Source organism: Chelonia mydas, chromosome 2 (genome assembly GCF_015237465.2).
Source record: "Chelonia mydas isolate rCheMyd1 chromosome 2, rCheMyd1.pri.v2, whole genome shotgun sequence".
In the NCBI taxonomy this organism is placed as follows: domain Eukaryota; kingdom Metazoa; phylum Chordata; order Testudines; family Cheloniidae; genus Chelonia; species Chelonia mydas.
The window spans coordinates 253,914,201-253,941,060 of record NC_057850.1 but is presented as its reverse complement, the minus strand read 5'-3'; the positions used below and the strand labels follow the sequence as shown (position 1 = coordinate 253,941,060).

General features: G+C 41.5%; 1 protein-coding gene across 1 annotated transcript in view; it reads left to right on the top strand.

Annotated features, from left to right (window-relative positions):
* OBSCN (obscurin, cytoskeletal calmodulin and titin-interacting RhoGEF) overlaps positions 1 to 26,860 on the top strand; it is a 281,809-nt gene that overhangs the window by 153,182 nt on the left and 101,767 nt on the right. The window contains exons 67-73 of the mRNA XM_043541677.1: positions 356 to 625; positions 2,295 to 2,561; positions 4,137 to 4,403; positions 5,670 to 5,936; positions 14,875 to 15,147; positions 20,432 to 20,704; positions 25,706 to 25,975. Coding sequence (XP_043397612.1) covers positions 356 to 625; positions 2,295 to 2,561; positions 4,137 to 4,403; positions 5,670 to 5,936; positions 14,875 to 15,147; positions 20,432 to 20,704; positions 25,706 to 25,975 — 1,887 coding nt within the window. The remainder of the gene's footprint in view (positions 1 to 355; positions 626 to 2,294; positions 2,562 to 4,136; positions 4,404 to 5,669; positions 5,937 to 14,874; positions 15,148 to 20,431; positions 20,705 to 25,705; positions 25,976 to 26,860) is intronic.

The following is a 26,860-nucleotide window of genomic DNA, read 5'->3' as shown; positions in this document are numbered from 1 at the left end:
ACTGTGTTTAAAATCATGATCCTGGCACCATGACAAAATAGAGCTCTGTAGCAGTGTCGTGGGAAATCCCACTATACTTGGTCCCGTGCCCAGTAGAATAAAGAGGAATTTGGTCAGCGATTTCAGTGGGTTCAGGGCCTTTAGGGATTATAGGGCTTCACATTAATATTACTTAGCTACAGTGTGTAATCTTTCTGTTAGAAATATTTGTATATTGTATTATAATATTGTTTTAAGTACCCAGAATCCTTTGGGCATGAGTTGCCTTACAAATAATAATATAATAATAATGTCTAAAAATGGGGTAAGATGCTTGAAAATGGATTTAAAACAGTTGTGACTTTTTCTACCAAAGAACCAGCAGCGAGCATAGTGGAGGTGCTAAAGGACGTCACCTTATATGAAGGAGAAGATGCAGTGTTCAAGTGCAAGGTTTCTCGGGAGAAAGCTCGGGACGTGCACTGGTGCCTGGGTGGCGTACCGCTCCAGCCCAATGAAATGAATGAGATAACAGTTCAAGGGAAGCTTCACACTTTGACCCTGAGGAGGGTGACCCTAGAAGACTCTGGGTCTGTCAGTATCAGAGTGGGGCAACATACCTCAGAGGCACAGCTAACAGTCCAAGGTAAGTAAACAACCCCTTTGAGATAACAATTGCTTCAGTTCTATAGGAGGTTTGTTTGTTTTAAATTCTCTGTGCAGTTACCATCATAACCAAGCACTTTTCTAGAAACCTCCCACTTACGATGGCATTGGATACTACTTGCTTGTTCTTTTACAAGCTGTAAAAAGCCTTTCATGTGATGGTACAAAATAAAAAATAATCTTAAGGGTTGGTCAGCACCATGTGCCACCGTGTTTCTTTTTCTTTTATCTCATTTTACATTGCCAATATAGGAGTCAGTTCTGATGTCAGTTATGCCAGTTTTACACTGATGTAAGTGCAGAATCAGATCCATTATTTTTTTGTGTTTTTTTTTCCCTCCAAAACTTCTATTTCATAGAGTTTGATTCTGAAGTCACAACACATTGGTGTAAAATTATGCTAGGTCATCAGAATCAGGGCCATTGTGTGGTCTCCTCCCGTTCACTCCTCTCTCTCCTCTACACCCAAATCCATGCTTCATGAGACAAAACACTAGCAAATGTAGGGAACAATCTTTCATTGGAACGGCGAGGGGCTTTTATCATACTCCATGGGTTCACAATCTTTTTTTATAGCACAGACCACATCCAAACCGACAGATTGTCTTGTGGAAACCTTCTCTCCAGTTCACCATAGTATAACATTACTGCGGCAATAAGAGCAAGTGCCTACATGGAAAATCAATACTAGGAAAGTTATTTAATTTAAGTGGTTAGCTTCTTTTCTTGCATCCAGCAGGTGGGAACAAGTAGGAGAGTTAGAATCATAGATGTGTAGATTTTAAGGCCAGAAGGGATCATTAGATCATCTGGTCTGACCTCCTTTATAACACAGGCCAGAGAATTCCACCCAGTTGCTCCTATATTGATCCTCATAACTTGTGTGGGACTAAAGCATACCTTCCAAAAAGGTAAGTCTTGATTTGAAGACTTCAAGAGATGGAGAATCCACCACTTCTCTTGGCAATTTGTTTCAATGGTTAATCACGCTCACTGTTAAATTTGTGCCTTATTCCCAATTTGAATTTGTCTGGTTTTAGCTTCCAGCTATTCATTTGTGTTAAGTCTTTCTTGCCTAGATTAAAGAGCATTTTAGCACCAGGTATATTCTCATAGTGAAGGTATTTATACACTCTAATCAAGTCAACTCTCGGTCTTCTTTTTGATAAGCTAAACAGATTAAGCTCTTACAATTATAGGATATCAGGGTTGGAAGGGACCTCAGGAGGTCATCTAGTCCAATCCCCTGCTCAAAGCAGGACCAACACCAACTTATCTTGAAGTCATTCATTGAAAGGTGGTTTTTTCCAGCCCTTGAATCATTTTTGGGGTTCTTCTCTGTACCCTCTCCAATTTTTCAACATCATTTTTAAAACATGGACACTGGAACTGGACACAGTGTTCAGGTATTGAATGACCAATCCCTAAATCCTTTTTAGAGTCACCGCTTTCCAGGATACATTTCCCTGTTCTGTAGGTATGACCTTACATTTAGCTGTTCTAAAATGTGATCCTGTGTGTGAAAACGTGAAATCTGAGACTTAAATCTTGAGCTGCTGTGCATTTCTTATGATAACCTGTATTAAAGAGTTTCCTATCTACATGCCTGAGTATACATGTGCAAAATGCTTTTATTCCCCTTTCTACAGTTGCTCCGGCCATATTTGTAAAGTTGCTCGAGAACCAGGAACTGCAAGAGAGTGACACTGCAAAACTACAGTGTGAGCTATCTAAGCCTAACATCCCAGTGGAATGGAAGAAAGCTTTGTCTGTGATCAAGTCCAGTACGAAGTTTGAAATCGAGAAGGAAGGGAACGTACATACTCTGATCATCCATGATTTAAAACCTGAGGACTCAGGGGAGTATAGCTGTAATACAGTTGACAGGAAGACCACTGCCAGACTAGATATTAAAGGTGAGAAGGTGTCTCGAGAGTGCCATGCTCTGAAGCCATTCATAAAATGCTATATTTTTTATGTCTGGAGGTGTTTTTGCTCTGGGATCGCTCCTCTTGCCTTCAAGGATTTCATTTTTGGGTGAAAAACAATCTTGTCTTTAATAATTGTTGTTAGAGCTGGTTAAGAATTTTCTGTCAAAATGATTTTTTGAGAGAGATGCGGTTTCTGCAAAATGGGAATTTTTCCATAGGAAAATTTGATGAAATTTTTGGGTTTTCTGTTGGGAAAATCTAAACTAAATATTTTGTTTCAGGTTGGGTCACCATTAAACTGCATCTGCCTAGCGTGCTGTGGTGGCTCATGAGAGTTGTAGTTTGGCTGCACTGTGTTCCCATTCGCTCCTATGGGCTGGGCTCCCTAACTGGACTACATCTCCCATGATCTCCCGTCTAATTTAGCCGAGTAGTGCAGGATGAGTCACAAGACTGCAGTGAAACATGGGACCTGTAGTCAAGCCAGAGACCCAGCCAATAAGGAAGAATGAGGGCACAACATTGACTGGCACCTTAGACAGATGCAGTTCGATGCTGACATGACTTGAAACAAAACATATTGATTTAGGAATGTCAAAACATTTCATTTTGGTTGAAAATGTCAAAATGAACATTTTTATATTTCCAAATCAATTTTTTTCAGAATTTTTGTTGTACACGAATCCCTGTTTTGATTTTGCACTCCAATTCTGGATGAAAACAAATGTTGAAATATCAGAATTTGCCACAGGGCAGAAATTCTGATCTTTGCTCATCTCTAGTAATTATTCATCTGCAGTGGTAGAGATTATTGAATGTATAGGCAATCATCAATTTTACCTTGAAAATGGACTACATGTAGATTTGCAGCATTACTCATTTAAAAATAAGCCTCTTATAAGTACTATAAATGAAATGATGGTTTGTTGGACAATTTTAGTCTCCGTTTTTTAAAAAAGTGGTTAAAACTATCTTGTGTTTCAGATAAATAGAGCTCCAGTCCAAAATGCCCCTGGGTCTTATTTTGGTTATCACCCCAAATGTGACTGACAAAACTTTGCAAACCAAATTTAGCTAGTAGAGATTTGACCAATAGAGATGGGTCAAAACTGGAGCGACTAATTCAGACCTCACTACCCAAACTTTGGAGGTTCAGATAAATTGAACCTGGATTTGAATCAGACATTCTTCTGATTTTTTACAGAACTGAAGCCTGACCAATATTATGTAAAACCAAACCGCCCTTTCCCATTGGAATCCCTTCATCATTTTGAATTATAAAGACACAGATATTAAATGATCCCCCAGTACAAACTACTTTGCAAAACTTTATTACTAACTAACAACAAATAGTTGCTCTACCAGAGAACTATCAACAATTCTGACATGACTATAGGCCAGGTTCTATCCTTGTTTGCATTCCTACACCCTGACTGGGAGTAAATGCAGGCAGAATTTGACCTGTTGTCTTCAGGAATTCCATTATTGTTCAAGCTGTTATCAGTTCATTTTTTAACAAAACAAACCTCCTCTCTTGTTTTGCTTAATTCATGCTGTCAGCCCTACCTGTGCTTTTCAAACGTTGGCTCCAAAATGAGGAAGTCGAGGAAGGGTGTACGGCCGCGCTGCGCTGCGAGCTGACAAAACCGAGTGCTCCAGTTGAATGGAGGAAAGGAGATGTGGTGCTGCAGTCAAGTGACAAGTATGAGCTCAGGCAAGAGGGGACTTTTGTTGAGCTGTTTATTTATGACGTGGAACTTCAGGATGCTGGGGAGTACACATGTGATTCAGGAGATCAACAAACCACTGCAGCACTGCTAGTAAAAGGTAGGAAAAGGTTTGATTTGTGGTAAATAGTCATAAAGGCCCTGGCTGTCCTCCAAAATTGGTAAAATAGAATTATCTGTAACGTTTATCTGCCAGCAAATCTCCTTTTACTATAACAATGATACAGGGTATCACTACACAGTTATTTGTACCTGGTGGACCAAACTTTTTTAAAAACCACTTCTATTCTTGCACTTGCATTTTGAATCTCACAACTGGATGCTGGAACAAAATTGCAGAAGCTATTGACAGTAGGCATAAACTATAGCTTCTATGAAATTGAGATTTGCTGACTGTTCCTACGTGACATTATCTGAGATAAGAGTATTTCCCTATACTTAGAATGGGGGAATACTGCTGCATATGACATACTGCTGTATGTTAAAAGTTAGCAAATATTGACTTAGAAATGGCCACCAGTATCCCCTGATTGTACCTGTATAACAACCCACACTTATGCAATGTCACACTCTGTTTCCCTCTAATGGCTAAGCCATTAGAGGTCTGAGTTTGCTACTGGCTTTAAGCTGCCAGCTCCAGAAGTGCTGGGTGCAGTATCTGTTACTGATGACCCACCCAGGGGTGTTGCATTACACATGCAATTCAGATAGTTAGATGTCCAAATACTATCATTTACACCTGCATCTTTGTGCTTATAGGTGCTTGTAGCCACAAAACTGTGGGTGTGAAAACGAAGGCCAAATACAGGCCCCTTAAAAAGCCATAATTCATAGCAGCCCTGCATAGAATCATAGAATCATAGAATATCAGGGTTGGAAGGGACCCCAGAAGGTCATCTAGTCCAACCCCTTGCTCGAAGCAGGACCAATTCCCAGTTAAATCATCCCAGCCAGGGCTTTGTCAAGCCTGACCTTAAAAACTCTAAGGAAGGAGATTCTACCACCTCCCTAGGTAACGCATTCCAGTGTTTCACCACCCTCTTAGTGAAAAAGTTTTTCCTAATATCCAATCTAAACCTCCCCCATTGCAACTTGAGACCATTCCTCCTCGTTCTGCACTGAACAACCATGATCTACTGTTATTGTTTTGTCAGTGGCCAGTCCCTCTGGGGCTTTGGCCATAGTGCAACTTGAAGCACTGTAGTGGGATGGCATTTATAGTTTTCCATCTCTCTCAGCCACAACTAGCAACTACCCAGAGAGAGGTGGCCAGAAGGGGGGCTGTGATTAATGGGCTGGTTCAGTAAGCCTCAGTAATTCACACTTGAGCATTCTCACTGCTGCAGTAATTGCTTCTCCACTGCAGTGCTACCAGTGCTTTTTAAAGAAGAGCTGCATAACATAGAGGCCGAAGAACGGGGAACAGCTGTCCTGCGGTGTGAGATCTCCAGACCTGATGCCCTGGTGGAGTGGAGGAAAGGAGCGCTGGTACTTCAGCCCAGTGACAAGTATGAGATGCGTCAGAATGGCACCAATGTGGAGTTAATTATTCATGACTTGGAGGTTGAGGACTGCGGACCCTACACCTGTAGCACTGGGTATGAGATGACCACAGGCTCTGTGTACGTGCAAGGTAAGAATAAATCATTTCAAATTACCTCACATTTCTGGTTGAGTTCAAACAGGTGGTTCTTCAGTCAACAGGCCAGATTTAGTCCTGATGTAAGTAGGTGCAACTCCACCAATTTCTGGCTTGATTTCAGTGATGTTGCACACTTTTATACCAAGCGTGAATATGGACCAATATTTATCATATAATGGAGTTCAAAAACAATGACCATACTGTCTGTAAAATGGTATAACAGCACCTGCTTAAATGACTATTTGCTTAGAGTGACTGCTATGAAGATATTGAATACCATGTTGTTAATTATTATTATGTTATTTTATAGCATTGTAAGTATACACAGTACTTAAATCACAGGGAAGATCCCTGGCTTAAATTGTTTACAATATCAGTGCAGATGACACCATACAGGACACCAAATCATGAATGGATCACGAAATTCTTAGACTGTCCTCATATTGAAATAGTATGTCCGAACAAACCCACTATGTTTGTCGGCAAGTGCATTGTTTATCTGAATGAGTGTGACAAGTTTATTTATGCAGGACAGTTTGAATGTAGTTCACAGAATCTAAGAACTGTACTTTAGATCAGTTCTGCGGAAGGAACGTGTATATGTTTGTCCTTTGTTTTCCTTTGGTGTACCCGTTTTCTTGCTCTGTTATACAGAAGAGGAAGCAGAGATAGTTTGTGGTTTAAAGAACATGGATGTCTTTGCGGGTGAGTCGGCCACCTTCACCTGCGAGCTCTCGCACCTGGGGGTGCAGAACATACAGTGGTGGCTTGATGGATCTCCCGTTCAGAACAGCTCTGTGAATGAAATCGCTGTGAGAGATGGAAAAATCCACACTTTGACCCTAAAGAACCTGGGGTCTGATGATTCGGGGATTGTGACTTTCAGAGCTGGGTCCCTCATATCTTCAGCTAAATTATTAATCAAAGGTATTTTTTTTTAGAAAGATGCAGATGTCCATCCCCCAAATTACTCTCCATACTAGCACTCCTGCCTTCTGGTTACCTGTATGAAATTCCTCCAAAATACTGTTGTTAGTATTCTGCCAGTGGCATAATATTTTCATAACTAGTGGACTCTAGGATAGGGCCCAGGCTTGCAATATTTACTCATGCAAGTTGTCCATATTCATGCATGTAGACCTGTTGGTTTCAACAGACCTACTTCTGTGAATAAGGGTGACTCAGCTGAGTAAGGGTTGTAGGATCAGGCCTGTGGCTTTTACCGGGCAGCACAGTCAGGATTTGTTCAGACTCTGGAAACAGATGGTGAGGATTTAATCTTACCATTGTGGTACCTCGGTGTTGTGTCCTCCCCAGGACCATACAAGAATATTACCATAAATGCCACACACTCACATTAATGAGTGGGAGAACTTGATGGGGCCAGCGATGAAAGGGGGACAGCCCCAGCAGCAAGGGAGGGAGACACTCGCCAATAGACAATAGATAGCTCCCCACCCCCCGTGAGGCTCTGGCACCCATTGGCCAGCCAGGAGAGAGGAGTGCTGATTGGCCAGCATTCCCCAGTGTCCATTATTTAACCTGGTGTGGGGGCCATGTGGAGCATCTTTCGGCTCTGTTCCAGCAGCCCACCCTACCCACTCAAACTAGGCATGGGAACCTGGCCTGACAGATGCTGTGGGTCTAACCGATGGCCTGTTTAGGGGGTCAGGGAGGAATTTTTCTCCCATAGGCCAACTGGTGTAGGACCAGGGAGTTTTTGCCTTCCTTGCAGCATGTTCAAGGCACAGTGGATTAAGCAGGACCCTTTAGTACCCAGCTGAGGTACTGGAGTGGTGGTGTTTATTCGTCGCAACTTGCGATTGGTTTCCAGTGTGGTTAAAAGGATAAAATGAACAGTTCCCAGAGGTACAAGACCTGGATTTTGGTGATGAGCCTTGGGCTCGTGCTAGGGAGAGACCTCACTGCCCTTGCACACTGAGGTCCCCACCCTGCTTTACCCTGTCGAGGAGGGCAGGGTGCTAGGACTCAATGAGCTGAGTCCTGGGGGGCAGGCTGAGGAGAACATACCACACATTATGGGTCATATAGTAGGAAGCCCTGGAACCCCGGCACTGGAACCAATTAAACACATGATATAGGAGAGTGTGGGGGATGGGTGGATAGCGCCCCTTCCCATCTTAAAGTTTAATTAAAGTTGCAGCCTGCGGCTTAATTCCATGCATGTGTCTGTCCTCATTTTGCCACTGTGTCCACTTCAATACCATATAACCATCACGCTGCTACTGCTCCACAAGACACGCGAGCGCAGACATTGGGCCTGATTCATCACTGTGTGGCTGGAGTGTGGACACGGCATAACTCCATCAACATCGATGCCAGCGAGCTCTTGTGCATGGGAACGCAGAACGAGTCGGGGTGCCTGGATGGATCGCAGTGGAATAACACAGGCCTAAAATTGCAGTAACACAATGGTGACTTGGGCCCACTAATTTGTTACCGATGTACTGCTGGTTAGTACTGTAGTGAGAACGTTCTGTGGCTGTTGACTTGATGCTGTTTTAGATCTGGTAAAGGTAGCCATGAACTGCAAATAAAGCTGAACTCCAGACTTTACAATAAAGAAATCCCCTGCACATACACCGTCCTTTAGAGTTCTCGGGAAAAGCCGAGACTTTACTTTGCTTTTGCACTGAGAAAAAAATTATTTTTGTCTTTCTTGTATTATTGGAAGGGAGCCACATACCAAGAGGCGTAGCAGGTTAGCTACTCTTTCCATTAAAATCCTCTGCCTTGTTGGGTAGCTGTGTCCTTTAACTAAAACAGGACTAGTCAGAGATGTGTAATCGCAATCTGAAATGGCCATCAATTTTCTGGTTTCAGAGTAACAGCCGTGTTAGTCTGTATTCGCAAAAAGAAAAGGAGTACTTGTGGCACCTTAGAGACTAACCAATTTATTTGAGCATAAGCTTTCGTGAGCTACAGCTCACTTCATCAATTTTCTGTTACACCACCAACTCCTCAGCCCTAAGCAGCAAGAACGGCCTCAGGAGCTGCCATCACATTTCTCACGAGGGGAGCTGTGCCATTAAAAGCCATAATAAAGCCCTTAGGGAACAGAACTGAGCCGAGCAGGAGGATTTCAGCAGACATCTTTGGGCTGCCTTTGCATGCCAAAGCATGCATATAATTTCCATTAACGTCCGTGAAATGCACACGTTGTTGAGAGGAGCATTTTCTCACAGGTCCAGTTTACCTGATTTTAGCGAGGCTGCAATGAGTTCTGCTTCTTAAGATAAAGGCTCCTTCTGGTCTAGACCTTCAGTGACTACTAGTTCTTTAACCTAATTGATTATATAGCTTCACACCTACCAAGTCCTTTGTAGCATAGCTGTGCTCCCAGGGAGAAGGGCTTTGCTGAGAGGCTGCTATTTCAATTGCCATTCAGATTTTTGGTCAAATATATACAATAAATATTATCGCCTGCAAATACTCTCATGGAGGGGGAATACAAAGTAGCATCTAGGAGGATGCCCTATGCCTGCTTTTGAAGCTTGCAAAATCTTCAGTTTTGCTTCCTTTACTTTATTGTATTATGCCTATAACCATAGCAGCTATCTTCAGCAGTGATATTTTAAAAGAAAGTAAAGACCATCAAAATTCAACAGCAGGGGCATGGGTATCACCTTTCTCAGCGGGAGCAGTCAGCTACCAGGACCATTTGCAGGATTTCTTGGGTTCCTCAATTCAAGATTCAATGAGCCATGGGTACTAATGGTAACATTGAGTTATCTACAGTAGACCCTCAGAGTTACGAACACCTCGGGAATGGAGGTTGTCCGTAACAATGAAATGTTTGTAACTCTGAATAAAACGATATGGTTGTTTTTTCAAGTTTACAACTGAACTTTGACTTCGTACAGCTTTGAAACTTTACTATGCAGAAGAAAAATGCTGCTTTTGACCATCTTAATTTAAATGAAACAAGCACAGAAACAGTTTCCTTACCTTGTCAAATCTTTTTTTAAAACTTTCTCTTTAATTTTTTAGTAGCTTACTTTTAACACAGTACTGTACTGTATTTGCCTTTTTTTTTTTTTTGTCTCTGCTGCTGCCTGATTGCGTACTTCCAGTTCCAAATGAGGTGTGTGGTTGACCGGTCAGTTCGTAACTCTGGTGTTCGTAACTCTGAGGTTCTACTGTAGTTACATGATTGACTTTACAAATCAACTAGTTAGATGGCTACATGCAATCGTTTGTTTTATACACAGACAGACACAAGATCAGTCAAAAACTGGGCACTTCTCTTCTGTGGAGTGCCCTCTCCATGATATTTTGGAAGGTCCAGAATAGGGTTGCCGAGCTGTAGTGCCATGCTTGCCTTACTGCGTGTGGGTTTCTGACAGACTTTATGACCAGTGCTAAGCCGGAATGCCTAATGTGATTATACGTTTAATTTCAAGTAGCTTTCACAGATTGTTCACGTAGAGAAAGGCTCCTATGAACTTTCAGACAGTCCTGAGTACCGCTGCTGCTCTCTTTTGGGCATCAAAAGTACCATAGTACAGGCACCATCATATCACATCCAGTTGGAAGCTATGGGTTTGTTGTTGGAAAATTCCTGGCCAGATTTAATCAGATGAACATATAATCACACTGGGGTTCATTTTTAGCACAGACTTACCAGTTTAATTGGAGTCACCCAGCTAAACCCCAGCCAATCTTGCTGAATATGTTCATTTTGACTTTTCTGTTTTTAAGTCACTCAACCATCTTCTCAAGGCAGCTCGCCCATCCCACTTCACTATCTCCACCCCTGACAGATTCTGAGAAGCCCTGACATACTTGAGCGTGAGCCACCTTCCGTGCTCCTTGGTGGAACGAGGGCTCCTGTGATATGTGTCATTGTGAGGAGCAAATGACGGAGAGGGAGAAAATCCCAGTGGATGCCCTCCAAAGAAAAATAGCCTTCAAGAATCTTAGTATAAGTCTTAGTTATTTAGGCTAAACCAGGGGTTCTCAAACTATGGGGCAAATGTGTCAAGGGAGGTGTGAGCTGTGTGATTTTATTTAAGAGCTCTGTCAGCCCCGGGTGGCTGGGGCTGGTGCAGAAGGGCCGTGCACACCCGGGAGGCAGGAATAAAGGGGATAGCTGGAACCACACCACCTCGGCTTGGGCTCTCCTTCCCCTCCACTCAATCCCTCACCTGGGGTGGCAGCAGCAGCGCAGAAGTCAGGGTGGCAATGGGACACTAAGTCTGCTGTGAAAAGTGATGTTGACAAATATCACCTTTCACGCTGCCACCCGTACTTCTGCTGGCGCAGGGGCTGCTGCTCTCCGCTCTGCCTTCAGAGCTGGGTGGCAGTATATCTACTTGTGGGGTCGGGGGAAGGAGCACGCAAGCAACTACAGACACAAAGAAGCGGGGCCCAATCAAATAAGTTTGAGAACCACTGGTCTGAACTATCTGACAGTACAGCTATCCTAATATACCCTGTTTGCTTCCACGCGGCTTGATGCTGACACAAGCAAACGCTAAACCTGCTAGCCTGTAGCGCATCTGGGCAGCCTTATGCTTGTAATTTCATTTCATTTGCTTCCCATTCCACGCGGGCTCTGTGCTTGACAAAATCTAAGCTGCCCTTTCCATAAGGATCCACTAATGCATGTCCCTCCTGACATGTTGGTTGACAGATCCAACTATTGAGGTGGTCAGTCCCATGCAGGACATTACCGTTGATGAAGATGGCACAGCAGAGCTCATATGCCAGTACTCTAGGCCAGTGCAAGCCACATGGAAGAAAAATGATCAGGAAGTTTCTGCAGATGGGCAACGAGTCATTATCGAGCAGGACTGGAATGTAGCCAAGCTAAAAATTAAACCTGCCCTTCCAGAAGACAGTGGCATCTATTCTTGTGAAGCTGGAAGCACTAAAGTTGTGGCTATGCTTGATGTTCAAGGTGAGGTCTTCCAGCACAAAAGGAAGACTACTAAGGGGACCAAATAGCAACCAAGTGGCAAATCACAGCCGCATCTGACAATAAGTGGCAAATCGTTACCTAGTCATTGGGTGTTCATTCCAATATCAATAATAATGAGAAACATGTTTGGCCATAACATGAGTTGAATGTGAAAATGTACAAAATAAAGTTGGCAACTAGTTCAATTTCATGCCCACTTACGGTTCCAAACGCGTATAGGTAATCATGCCTGCTCTCCAATTAACTGAATTTGGAGGTAGCACTAATCAAATGGGATATGTTCTGCTGAATTATTATCATGCTGCAGATGTGGCGTTCTTGGACTTGAAAAATAATAGTTTTTATATAGTGTTTTTCACATACAAAGTGCTTTAAAAAATTAACTAAAGGATAAAATGGCATTGTATTTTTTTATTTTCAGTTAATCTAATCTACAGCTCACCTTCCTTGAGTTTTATATCTATTTAAAATAATAATTTGTAAAGCCTCATGTAATTTGAAATTAAATATTGTAAGTGTCCCTGGGAGAGAAAAAGTGGAAAAACAATAGAAATATTATTTTACGTGTAGTTAAGTGTCTGTGATAGAAAAGATGAGGAGAGCAGCTTGATTCTTAGGTTACAGAAAACAGTGTTTCAAGGTTTGTTGTATCCTGTTCTTATATTTTTTCCCACCAAAGACTAAATCTTGTTTCCAATGAAGTTAATGAGAGTTTTGCCATTGATTTTAGTAGGATCAGGATCTGGCCCCATATGTAACCTTTATTGGTCTAATTAACAGAGCTGTGTTTATATATGTCTTGGACTCAGTTGCTCGGAGTCTGCATTCAAGAGTCACTATTTTCAGTCTCTATCTTAGGTACTTGTATTGCCTCCATTACTGTGCTATGCAAGTGCCACGCAGTCTTTATTGTAGTTATTTATTTTCAATTTAGGACAGAGTGGAAATGAATATATTTTAAAAAATAATTGTCCAAACATCACAGGGATGATTTTCAAAAAGGCCTAATAGATTTAGTAGCACAAGGCCCATTGGCCTTAAATGGGAGTTGTGATGCTGTAACCTGTAGGCATTTTTGAAAATCTTCCTGCACGGGTTTTTGAGATACATAAAGACCAATCTAGCGTTTGGTGTCCCATGTAAGGTGAAAGACACCTGATCTCAGTCTTAGAATTGATGGTGTGTAAGATACTTCCAAGAAAACTACCATACGTTTGCCAGTAGTAACTAACTGAGGGGGTTGACCTGCAGCTGCTCCATGTAAGGAACTCTCCTTGACTTCAGTGGGAGACCTACATGGAGCAACTACAGAACGTGACCCACAACCTGCCATTTAAAGCCTTTAAAAAACCAAAATATCCAAGTGATCAAAGCAAACAACAGTAGAGCATAGCGGATATAATGTTTTAATAACTAGGTTTCTGCTATTTGCACATGGAATTCTTGTTTTCAATTACTGGGTACGCTATTATGGTTAGAAATATTTGGTTTCTGAGCTGTTGTTTGGTTTCTGAACTGTGAGATGGTTCTCAGTTAAAAAGCCATATTATTATTGATTATAATGCTCTGCACTTTGGTAGCTCCTTCCATCTTAGGGTCTAAAAGCACTTACCAAGTATTAATGGATGTAGTCTTAAAACGCCCTGGTGGGGGGAGTGGGGGCAGGGATCTGTAAGTATCAACATTCTATATATGTGGAAAGTGGAGTGCAGAGAAATTAAATGACATAGATACATTTACACAGGAATGCAGTCATGCTGCTGACTCCTGTCCTTTGCCCTAGGCACAAGACCATTGTTCTCTTTAAACGTTCAAGTTGGAAAATTCTGGAACCTCAGAAAAACTGATTTGGCTTTGCTAGGGAATACATTTTCTAGGTGAAAAGCAATTGCACGTGGGTTAGAAGTTACAATGATTGATGTGGTTACTAAACAGGATTGATTGGCCCATTATTCTGGTGCTATATTAGAACGTTGATCAGGAGGACCATGGTATATAACTCATGTGAGCATTGTGGGTTTCAGCTTCTAAACTGTGCTCACCCAACTCAGCATACATAAATGTGTACAGTAGTGTGTGCCTAATGTGTCTATGCAATTAACCTGGTTGTGCACACAAATTGGGGATATGTGCATCAAATTGGTTAATTGTGTGCAACTATCACTTGGTGCATGCAGTTGCAGTAGTTGTGTGCAAATGGGTCATGCACATCTGTGCACATTTCTGCACACACGATGGCCCCGGCCCCCGACACTCAGATTAGAAAATCAGGTCCTGGACGTATGTCAGAAGAATTTGGTAATAATTAGAAAGTTACTACTAAAAAATTGTTGCCGATGCAATAAATTGTAATTTTGCAAATGGCTTTTAATAGTACAATTTGAAAAATCTCTTGTTGGCTTAGATTACAAATATCAATGCATTGACCAACAGTAGTCTGCTGCTGAGATAAGGACATGTTTTGTATAAAAGGTGGTAAGATTTTAAGATGAGCTCCCTATCAGTTTCAAATCTTTCTAGCTATGATGTTAATTATATATATGGTGGAGGTTGGCAAGAGGATTCCTGTTGTACACAAAAGGAAACTGGTTATACCCTATATTCTTGGACTGTGGAAGGCTTTTTGTATTGGCTTCCATTAAACAATTATTCAGTTCATACAAACAATGTGATTTCATCCTTCATTTATAAAGATATAGGTCAGGCTATTGGATAAATGTTGAATAAAGCCAGAAGGAAACACCGGGTTAGAGTTATTTTACTACTTGTTAGACCACATCGCTGTTGTGGATGTATTTTAAACATCATGTTGTGTTTGGATGCCACTGAAATTTAAAAGGAGAAACCACAAGCTAACTTTCCCCATATGATCTCATATCAGCTTCCAGGTGATGGGAATTATATAGTGTGCTCTAAGGCTCACTATTACTCAGAAGTGTGTAAGCAAAATAGCTAATGTTGTTGATCATTTTCCTTTTTCATTAGCCAAGAACAGTATTGTCAAGGGTTTGGAGAATGTGGAAGCCATGGAAGGTGGTGAAGCTCTGTTTGAGTGCTACCTTTCCAAACCAGAGTGCTACAATTACAACTGGCTGATTGATGATGAGCCTGCCAAAACCACAGAAAACATTGAGATGGTTTACTTTGAAAATGGACGCAGGCATCTTCTCCTGTTGAAGAACCTCACTCCCCAGGACAACTGCAGGGTGACGTTCCTGACTAGTGATGCTGTGACATCTGCATTCCTGACTGTGAAAGGTAACAATGACAGACCTGTGCTTGGAGTGTTATCTTTCTGGTTTGAAAGGCTGGACAACCCAGAAAAATATTTGTTGAGTGCCAGAGCTGGATAGTTCATGAGTAGCATAGGTCATGGGCTCCATGCATTACTTCTGCTTCACACAGAGAAATCTTTTATTTTATACTTTACTACTTATGTTTCATGTGACAAGCACTTGTGTGTAGGAAGTGACATATGCCACGTCTCATATAATGCTTATAAATTGTGCAAATTAGCTAGAAACAAGCCACATTCATTCAGAGAGTAAGTATTCTAATGGGTCAGAGATATAGATATTTCAAGGGTTCACAGATTACAATGTACATCATGATCATCATAATTATTACTGTTAATTACATTATTTCCTAGAGGCCCCAGTCAGTTAGGCAATGCCCAGACATAGAATAAAAAGCAGCCACTACCCCAAAGAGCTTTGAATCTATTAGCATACCAAGACAACAAAGGGTGTATTAAACAAACAAATGAGGATGACAACAAGATAAACAGTGAAACCGTCCCGATTAGGTTAAGTAATAGAGTTGCCAACCCTCCAGGTTTGGCCTGGAGTCTTCTGGAATCAGCACTGATCTGCCGGTGACTATTGGAAAGCAATCCGGGAGATTTTAATAGGATATTTTAAGAAAACGACATTGGCATGTTGGGGGAAAAAAGATCTCCTGGAATAGCTTAAGTCAGAGTTGGCAACCCTATTAAGTAGAAATAGCAGCAGACCAAACAGCCTAGCCACTGCTGACTGATTTGCAGGCATCATGGCAAAGGTGAGTATACTTTGCACAACTTCTGTTGGCTGTGGAACACAACCATTAACATTTCTTTCTGCTACTCAGCAGAGATGAATCCTTCTCAAACATGCTTTATCCGTTTCTCTGTGGTCTGACTATCCATCACTTGTGTTCCCATATTTTAGGACTTGCTTTTACATTTACTCATTATACATCTTGATAGATGTGGCCCAACCAAAATAACCTCTGTTCTTGTACGCTTTCCAGCGTACTGTTTTCCTGAACTGCACCTTAACTTATCTTACGATATTATACTCATGAGCTTTGCAAAGCATTCTTCCTATGAGGGAATGCTTCCGTTTTTCAATCGGACACAGAATCTCACAGCCATGCAACATAATGAAATTATGGTTGCAGGATGTTCGAGTTTTTAGCTTCAGTTTTCTGCTTGCCCAATCTTGTTGAATCAGTTACATGCATCTATTGCTATTTATTAAAACAAATTCAGCCCTGCTGTAAACAGATGCAACTCTATTGAAACCAGTGTCATTGCCCATGATTGCACTAGGAATAAATGTGGCTCTTTTATGTATTTATTTCATGTATTACCTCTCCATCTATGCTAATTGGGGTGCCCAGGTATGTGAACTCCTTTGTGCTAGTTATCTGTCAAATAATCCGTCCTCCCTTGAATTCCATTGTACAACTAGTCTGATCTTCATCTTCCCTGCATTGATCTGTAACCTCTGTGAATGCTGCTTGTCCCTCTTGTGTCTTGGAAACCAGTGCAGGACTATGTTCAAACTCAATCAGCTGTTTGCCTTCCCTGATAATTCCTAATTTGTTCTCCCCTTTTGTCCTTACCTACCTACTTCAATTCAATGCCAGAGAGAAGATAATCTGTGGCAGATACATTCTTGTCTCTCTCTAGATTTTATGTCAGAAAACAGCCTTTATTTTGGTGAGCTGGCTTTAAAAGGAGCCACTGTCAAATGCCTATTATGATAATTATACAAAATCACTTTCACGTGGGCTGTTTGGGGAAACTGATGAGGATAAGATGGCAAGACAAGGTTCCAGATACTGAGGTTCTCATACGGGCAGGCATTCCAAGCATCCATACTCCACTGATGAAATCACAGGTGAGATGGGCAGGCCATGTCACCAGAATGTCAGATGAGTGACTGCCAAAGAAGATCTTTTACGGCAAGCTAAAGGAGGGAAAGTGCTCTCAGGGAGGCCAGAGGAAACATTTCAAAAACTCCCTCAAGTTTATCCTTGGAGGGTTTCAGCACAGACCCCGAGTTCCGGGAAGACCTTCTTCATGGTAGTTCTATTTGGCGAAATGTCATCCATACTAGAGCAAAAGTCTGTGAGTGGAGGAGAACTGCTGAGGCAGAGCAGAAGTACCTGCAGGGTAAATTTCGTAACAGCAGCATGTTAGCTGTTAATCAAGCAACCCACGATGGCATCTCTTGTTCAATGTGCCACAGACAGTTCAAAGCTCAAATTGGCCTGATCAGCTACTCTGTGTTCACAGAAACCAAACCAATCGGTGGTGTCATGGTCATCTTCGCACTCAAAGGATGAACAATGATAATTGCAAAAGGGTCTGAGATTTTCAGTAAAGACTGGCCCAGATCCTAAACGCCCAAGAATTTCAGAAGAGTTTGAACCCACATCTGACTTTTATGGCTGGCCTGTTTCCTATAGTAAGCCAAAGCAAAAGCCACCCTTGACCTCTGAGGATCTGGTCAATCTCTACTTTACTGAGTTTGAACTTTTAATATAATTTAATTTAATTTTGTTTTCTTTCCTTCTAACGATCTAAACTATGGTTATTTCATCATACTCTTTTTAGTTTGTTACATTTTTTACAATTGTTTATCAGGTGTAGTATGGCTTAATATCTTACAATAACAGCTGATAATATAACTGAGTTACATTGTAAAGATGCACTGCAAATTAACTCATGACACTTTGACATCTGGGTCTTCTCTCTTGCTGTGGCTACTTAGTCATCAGTATAAATTCCATCTGTTGATAGTCTTTTAGCACCAATGCTTCTGTGGTACCATTAGAAAATTCTTCCTGTAGGGAATTATTTGGGACTGCCTTGTCTACTGCTAGTCAACATTTGGAAAAAGTGGTTAAATTGTGACAATGCTATGTCAAATTTACATGTAATGAGAAACCTTTATTCATACATAATATATATTAAATAAAACCTGGCTTATGTATTTGAGTGATTGCATCGCCTCATGGCATTGACAAACATGCTGCTTCTTGGTTAAATGTAGCCACATAGGTTGCAAACATGTCTCTCCATCTTCATCTTTCGTTTGCCAGTTGTAAGTATACTATGTCTTTCAGCCTGCCTTATAGTTCAGCTACTGGAAGCTCAATGCTATTTTTGATTCATCAGAGTTTTCAACTGGTCTTTCATCTTGTTTTTTTTCTCTTATCCATTTATGTGCTTTCATATTTTTTCCGTGTAAGCCATGCATACCTCCTCCCATGCTTCGCAGTCCAGCTTGCTCTTCAAACCTTCTTGCTGTAGTGTTTGTGTAACAGCTCATGGGTTGGTGGTACACCAATGTCAAAAATCTAATTTTTAAACAGAGGTGGAACTGTGTCTTCTATCTTTCAAAGGTTCTCCACACAGTTTTGTTTCCCTCCAGTCTATCTTCTTGGTGAGGAATAGCATCTCTCAGTTGGGCTGGGTAGCTATACTCCCCAACAGCTCCTAATTCTTTTCTGTCTATGACAGGTTTCTTTTCTGTCTATGGTGATCTTCGCTTCTTTTCTACTGTGATTGAACAGCGTGTTTTCTGTACACTTAGCAGTGCATCTTCCATGCTTTCTACATTTCCATCAGTTCCCCCCGTCTGCTTCTCCTGCAGACAGAAATTAATCAAGCTCTTTATACAGGATGTAGAGTTAAAATAATGTTTTGGGAACTCGGGGCTCAAATAAATCTTTTATCTTCGTGACATACACAAAATATCACGAAGATAAAAGATTTATTTGAGCCCCGAGTTCCCAAAAACATCAGTTTTTTGTTGGCAGAAAACGGATTCACAGTCACAGCTCTCACAGTTGTACAAAGTACCTATCTCAATCTCAGTTGTCCAACCAAATAATTTCAACTAGATATAAAGAGGAGCATATTCATTTATCTACTCAACATTTCTTTATAATTCTTAGGAGCATTAGTGCCCCTGTCTGGCTACACTCTCACAATCTCCATTTCATATCTGGGCATCATGTGTCTCACAGTGATATGTGCCCAATGGCATGTTCCATGAAAAAAACTGAAGATCTGATCCAGAGCAAACCCTAATTATGTTAGTCACCCTTAGTTGTACGTTACCAGCTTGCAGGACCTAAACCCAGAGTATGTGAATAATTTTTCACAAAAAGTGAAATCCAACATGTCTTCAGGATGTCCAGTCATGTCACTTCACCCAATGTCCTTCACTGAATTTCATTGAGGGAAAATAGTACAGTAGAGTAAAAAGTAGGAAAGAGAGGAGCTGAATTCAAAGGACTCAAGGTCTGTCGTCTTCTGCTCTTGACAGCACTCACAAACTACTCAATAGGGAAAACATGGAAATAGTGTAGGTTGCAGGTGGAAAAGAAATTCAAGAGCAAAATGTGAAACCATTTGAAACCCCCTAATATCATTCTATGGATATTCTTCTCTGTTTGAAAAGAGTAAAGGGAGGACATTGTTTTAGTTGTTTTTATTTGCTGACAGAGACAAAAGACAATTGTGAAATGTTCTCCTTGAGTGGAAAACAGCGAGGGAACGAATCCCAAATCAAATTACAGAAAAGGGGAAAAGAGAGGGTGAGGATGAACCAGTGAAGTAAGTGTGGGCATGAAGGGAGATTACTAAAGCTTAGAAGCTTTTTTAGTTTGTGCTTTACAGATGGTTGTGCCCACAACACCAGCAAGCATGTGGAGTGTTATGAATTCACCATCATTTCATGAATTTTGCTGCTATTTTCACAAAATGTCAGGAAATAGTCATCTTTCTTCAGAGACAACTGCCATTTGCTTGTGCAAAACTCCCCAAGCTCTAAGTGAGAAAAGTGCTTTTGAATTTTTTGGCTAAAACTGGGAAAAGGGCCCTTATATCCAGTAACGACCCCTCTCCTGAAGCCTGTTGGCACAGATGGACTCTAGCAGCAGGACAGAGCCCCAGTGACTTTAATGTGGTTCTGCACAAGTAAAGGGATCCCCCTACACATGAGCATGCAGAATCAGGGCTAAAGCTGGACCAAAACAGGAGCTTACAGTACACAGATCTGAAGGAGCTCTCCTGATAGCTTTGGCAGTCTAGCTTCTAAGATCTCTGTCACCTTTAACCAGATTGCATAACCTAGACCTTAGAAAACTCATCAGGCTCTTCTGCCAGCCCATGTGGTCTAGCTGTCAAAAGATTCAGCAAGAAGATTAAGTATAAATCTTGACACTTAAATCTTGGGGTTTGATTACATATTTTTACCTGCAGGATGGCGCCTGGAAATTTTGCAGCCTTTGGTTGACACTGAAGTCACTGCTGGGGGCCAAGCTACACTTAGCTGTGTTTTAAGTGAAGCAGTACCAGTCAGCGAAGTCGCCTGGTATATTAATGACGTGGATATCCAACCAGACGAGAACTGGGAAATACAGGCAGATGGAGACAGCTACAGACTGATCCTGAAGAAAGCCCAACCACATCATGCTGGAGAGGTGACTTTTGCTGCAAGGGATGCAATTGCATCAGCCACGTTATCTGTAATAGGTAGGTTTATCCGGTGTACATTTCTGCCAATTCTAGCCATTGGCACTTGTACCATGGAGGGCAGGACAAGAGGCAATGGGTTCAAACTACAGCAGAGCAGATTTAGATTAAATCTCAGGAAAAACTTCCTAACTGTAAGGACAGCAGGACAATGAACAGACGCCTAGGGAGGTCGTGGAAGCTCCTTCACTGGAGGTTTTCGAAAGGAGGCTGGAGCCATCTGTCTTGATTGATTTAGACACAACCAATCCTGCATCCTGGCAGGGGGTTAGACTAGATGACTCTTGTGATCCCTTTTAACCCTATGATTCTATGCTTCTCAGCCTACAGGATCGAGCTGTATCACTCTGATTTTCTTACATCTGTGCTGTTTTCTGTTTCTCCTTCCCACAGATGCGCACACCAGCTTCCCCAGGTTAGATAAATTGCTGCTGTGCTATTCTGCTCTGACTGTCTCATGAAATGAAAATTAAACCAACTAGTGAAGAGATTTTTTTTTCAGTGTTTCCTTAGCTGAAATCCACCATTTTGTAACCTACGATGCTTCTGTGAAGTACTAACTAGAACTGTACATACTTGTGAAGAAACCAATTTTCTGAGCAAGCTGTCTCTATCTTTATTTAAAACAATACTCTGCAAACTTACCAGCCTTAGGGAAAATTGAATTACAGTCAGTGAGGAAAAATTACCAAGAAAATAAAAGCACTTGAAAATGTGCTATTTTATTCTACAAAAACAACAAGGAGTCCGGTGGCACCTTAAAGACTAACAGATTTATTCTTCAGAAATGGGTTTTTTACCCACAAAAGCTTATGCCCTAAAAAATCTGTTAGTCTTTAAGGTGCCACCGGACTCCTCATCGTTTTTGTGGATACAGACTAACACGGCTACCCCTCTGATATTTGATTCTAGATTTTCATGGTCAATCTGATTGATGTATAGCAATACTTTACTTCACAGTGCACAGGTATCTTGCTGCTCATATTTAATAACAAATTAACTGTTGACCTTTTAGGTCCTGTTTGTCATTATGGGACAAATTTTCAGTAATGGCTTCTAAATTTTAGGAACCCCATTATTGGGGTGTGTAAGGAAACAGCATTTGTGCATGCAGAAAGGGTTATTAGACTTTGGGAGTTGTAGATGTAAACCCAAACAAGAAGCTGATAAATTGTGAATCCAAGACTTGCACAGTCAAATTGGAGGTTTTGGGTGCCCAAAATTAAAGACTAGGTTACAGTCTAATTTGGTCCTTAATTTCATAGAGACACTGCAGTGCCACCTAGTGGCAAGTAATTTTCTTGGAAAATACCCATGTGGTTTCAGACTAAAGAGAGGTTTCAGAGTAGCAGCCGTGTTAGTCTGTATTCGCAAAAAGAAAAGGAGGACTTGTGGCACCTTAGAGACTAACAAATTTATCTGAGCATAAGCTTTTGTGAGCTATAGCTCACTTCATCTAAAGCTTATGCTCAAATAAATTGGTCAGACTAAAGGGGGGAGGGATAGCTCAGTGGTTTGAGCATTGGCCTGCTAAATCCAGGGTTGTGAGTTCAATCCTTGAGGGGGCGATTTAGGGATCTGGGGCAAAAATTGGGGATTGGTCCTGCTTTGAGCAGGGGGTTGGACTAGATGACCTCCTGGGGTCTCTTCCAACCCTGATATTCTATGATTCTAAGAGAGCTATTTCTGTCTTCTAAACCAGAGTGTATATTGCATGATAAATCCTTATGGATATGCTGAGGGTAATTATCAGTCCCCAGGTAATGTGCAGGGACACGGTTCCAATGTTTTCATGCGTTTATGCTCTATTTGCCGGTTTACATGGAGAGCGACACCATAGTTGCACAAGTATTGGAGCAATTTCCGTGAGATTTACGAGAGTTTTTGTGCAATCCTGTGATAACTCCATTTCCATTAGAGATGGACTGTAATTAAAGTTTGGGCCTGACCATCCCTGAACTCTGGGCACATTCTGACCTGATTTTTGGAGCTTTTGGCTCATCCGTACTTTGTCTTTGATTGGACAAGGTGGCATTAAAAATCACAAGAATTGGGAAGGTTCCTTGGTAAATGTTAGGAGATCTAATGTGGTTGCAGTGAGTTTATTGCTCGTCACTAGAGCTGGGTGAATAATTAATTTTTTTGGTTTGGCCTGGAAACTGCAAAATCAGGGAAAATATTCAGTTTCGTTCTGAAGACTTTCGGAAATGGTCGGCAAATCAGAAAAATTGGTTTCAGGCAGGCAAATATGTGTGTGTCCCCTTTATAGCCTTTAATCCAGTGGTTAGGGCACTTGTGAGGGACCGGGGTTTGAATCCCTGCTCTGAATCACATGAACAGAAGATTTGAAGCCATGTCTCCTACCTCCTAGGTGCTTTGATCAGGAGGGTATAGTCATCCTCACACTATCTCTCTGGCCCAATGACTATGTAAGTGTTTATATGAAGTGGAACAGCTTCAACAGGAGAGATTGAGAGCAGCCATACCCCAGAATAGTTTATAGCCAGGCTGCTTACCTGGGAGGAGGAGACCTGCTCCAGAGTGGGGATTCAGGCTTGGGTCTCCCACATCTTAGGCATGTGACCTAACCGCTGGGCTAAGGACAGATTTAGACACACAGTTTGCTGGTGAGAAAAAAAAAAACTTTTTCCCAAACGGTATTAATTAGGTCATGTTTGCCAGTAGTTTCGGATCAGCCAAAAATGCATTTTTGGTTGAATAAATTATTCACCCCAAAAATTCCACCCTGCTCTATATGTCACCCCCACCATAGACAGCACAGGTCTGCAGAGAATTGTCAGCTGTGTGAAGATGTGTCTGATTTTCACGCAGCTCCGATTCATGGTGAGAGAGATACTGAAAGTGTCACTTAGATTTCTCCTTATTGTTTATAATGAGGGCTTATTTGTAATCTCACTAAAAAGTGACAGCACTTATTTTATACATCATTGGAACTCTGTTGTGCCCTCAGCCCTCCCTGATCCCCCGGAAGATCCAGAGATTTTAAGTAAGAGCAGTTGCTCGGTAACTCTGTCCTGGTTCACACCGCTGAGCGATGGTGGCTGTGCCATCATAGGCTACAATGTTGAGAGGAAAACGCCTGGTAGTAGCTGGCAGCAATGCAACAAGGAATTTATTCAAAACACAGAGTTTGTTGTGGACAATCTCTCACCAGGCGAAGCCTACAGATTCCGCATTTCAACTGTAAACAAAGTTGGTGCTGGTGAACCAGTGCATTTACCTCAAGCTGTTCAGCTAGGTGAGAACTAGAGAAGTCCCATTATGCACTAAGAGCTGTTATAGGCCTGTATTTCGCATGGCATGTCTGCTTCACACATTCAAGGGACCTCACATGAGAGCTAAGTGTCCACACTATAGCATATTTCGGTGCTTTGTAGCAAACACAAAATACTGAGTCTTGGAGAGAAGTTGGTAAATTGTTCTGGACAGAAGCAAAGTGAAATCTGCTGTGTTGTTTATCTGCTTGACATCTTTCTCTCCATACCGCAGCACTCAATCTCGTGGCTTGCAATGCATCTCTGAGTTTTGTCTGATCAACGTAAGATTCTTTTCTCATGAAGACCAGATGGAATGACTGAGGCAGGGCATGCTGGAATGGCTATATTACTGTGACTGATGGCAACCGAGACTTTTAGTGTGCATGCAAGGGAGAGGCAGTGTTTCCTCCTTAAAATGCCTCTTTCTGTCTCTTTCTCTCTCTCTCTGATATTTGTATATCTCTTGTAATTTAACACCTTGACAATGTATCTGTGGGTACCAATTCACAATTGCTCCAGTGACTATTTGTGAAACCCCAGTGGTCATGGAGAGATAGGGAGCCATCATTTCAGTTTCCTCTAAGTTGTTTTCTTGTAAAGCCTCTCTCTACATTCTATTGCAATGGTGCGTGTTTGCTTTGTATCATTTCTTCTTATCTTTTTTTGAAAACCCCTGGTAAGTTAAATTCCTAAGACGGGAAAAAGAACATTTAAAAAACATATTTGCCCATGTTTCTTTCTTCGGTCAAGTCTGGCTGAATTCAGGTGCACTTTAAATACTGGTGCCATGCAACTGTCATGTTATTAGAAGATCATCTATCAAAGTGATGAATATAACAAGATATTTTCTCACTATTTAAGAGTTGCTGGCTCAGTCATTAGTAACAAGAGTGAAGGTTTCATCATGTTTTTCAAAACCTGAGATGGAGGCAGCTTTCAAAATCTTTTCTCTATGTTGGATCTTTTCTTCAAAAGTTTAAGGGAGCGCCACTTCAGCTGGCTCTATGCTTCTAATTCACACTTCGAGCATATAGGAATTGTGAGACTACTATGGGCTACGTCTTGGTGGGGTGTATGAGAATGTGTGAGAGACTTGGCAAAAGTGGGTGATGACCAGGCTAAGATTTTGTCACGAATATTTTTAGTAAAAGTCACAGACAGGTCACGGGCAATAAAGAAAAATCCACGGAAGCCTGTGAGCTGTCCTTGACTTTTACTAAAAATATCTGTGCCAAAATGGGGAGCTCAGTTGCAGGGTCGCCACACCGCCTGCGGGGCCCAGAACTCCAGGGGTCCCCACAGCTCCTGGCCACCGTAGGCAGTGGGGGGACCCTGCGGCTCCCAACTGCCACAGGCTGAAGTCACAGAGATCTCTGGAAGTCACTGATTCTGTGACTTCCACAACCTCCATGACAAAATCGTGGCCTTAGTGATGACCTATAAGCACAAAAACGTAAGGGGGGAAAGCGCAATGGCTTCTGTATATAGCTGTAAACTAATGTGATCTAATCTTCTTGGAGAGCTTTAGAAGTTGTAAACTCTAAATTACAGTACTTTTTCCATTTACCTTCCAATGATTGGCTGCAGCAGTTGAACAAAAATTTTAAAACACCAAAATTCAAAGCTTGGATGCTTCACAGGCTCTAATTTCCACCCGTTTTGGGGTCCATACAGCAGACGGGTGCATTCATTGATTTTAATGCCCTAATTTTTATAATTGCAGAGCCTCCATTTACAGTCACTCGTCCCTTAGAAGGCAAGTCGGTTTTGGAAGGGGAGGTGGCTGTCCTGGAGTGTGAATTTTCAAGAGAGACCCAAGAGGCAATCTGGGTCAAAGGAAAAGAACAACTACAGCCTGGAGGGAGATATGAAATAAAGTCTGATGGCAAGAAGCAGATACTCATTATTCGTGCGTTTAAACCTGAGGATCAAGGATTGTACACCTGCATGATCTCTCCCGATGTCAGATCCTCTGCCCTTCTGTCTCTTGAAGGTACAGAAAATGTATATCTAAGAGTTTTTATTAGTTCAAATTAAGGACACTCAATAGCCTCTCCATTGTTAATATTGGGAATTCAGTTTGCATTATAAACTCAATATTTCTCCTCCTGCAAATCCACAAGCAAAGACGTATCAGCCTCAAAATTAGGACATCATGTCTATTGTCGAGATACAATTTGTCTATGGGTTTTGAAGTGATCAGACAAGAATTTCCTTATCAATGGTGCATTTAAAAATGGACACATTCACCAGAGTCCAAAACTTTGTTGCCACTTTATAGCGAAGAGTAAAACCAAAACACACACAAAAACAGAAGTGAGACATTTTAGTTCACTGGAGTAATATAGCCACATCCTAGTGCTCAAGACTGTTGATTAAACTCTAATTGTAAGTCATTAAGATTTTAAATGGTGATGTCCAAGTGTCTCATTGGCTCCCGCAGCCGTAAAAAGGGTCACCAGATGACTACTGGAGACCTACCGGTAAGCTTTCATTTAAAGAAGGAAAATAAGTCTCTAGCTCTTTTCCATGCAGAGATAGAGCTCTCAGTGCAATCCAATGGATAAGAGAGGGTTCTCAATGCAAGGAAGAGAATTGTTTCACAAAAACTAGCTTAATTGGATAAGCTGTGGGTAAATTAAAACACTATAAGAAAAATGGTGTTCACCACACTAGAAAATTTCTCAAATGCTTTTTTACCACATCCTCACTTGAGACCAAGGATGGTGGGAAAGAATTAAAATTGAGTTTACTGGATTCCTCAAGAGGGAGGGAAATCAAAGTCAAAGTAAGTGTATTTATTCCCTACACAAGAGGCAACCATACGCTTTCATTCTGAATTACTTTCCTGTTAGGAAAAATAGTGAGAGAGAGCAAA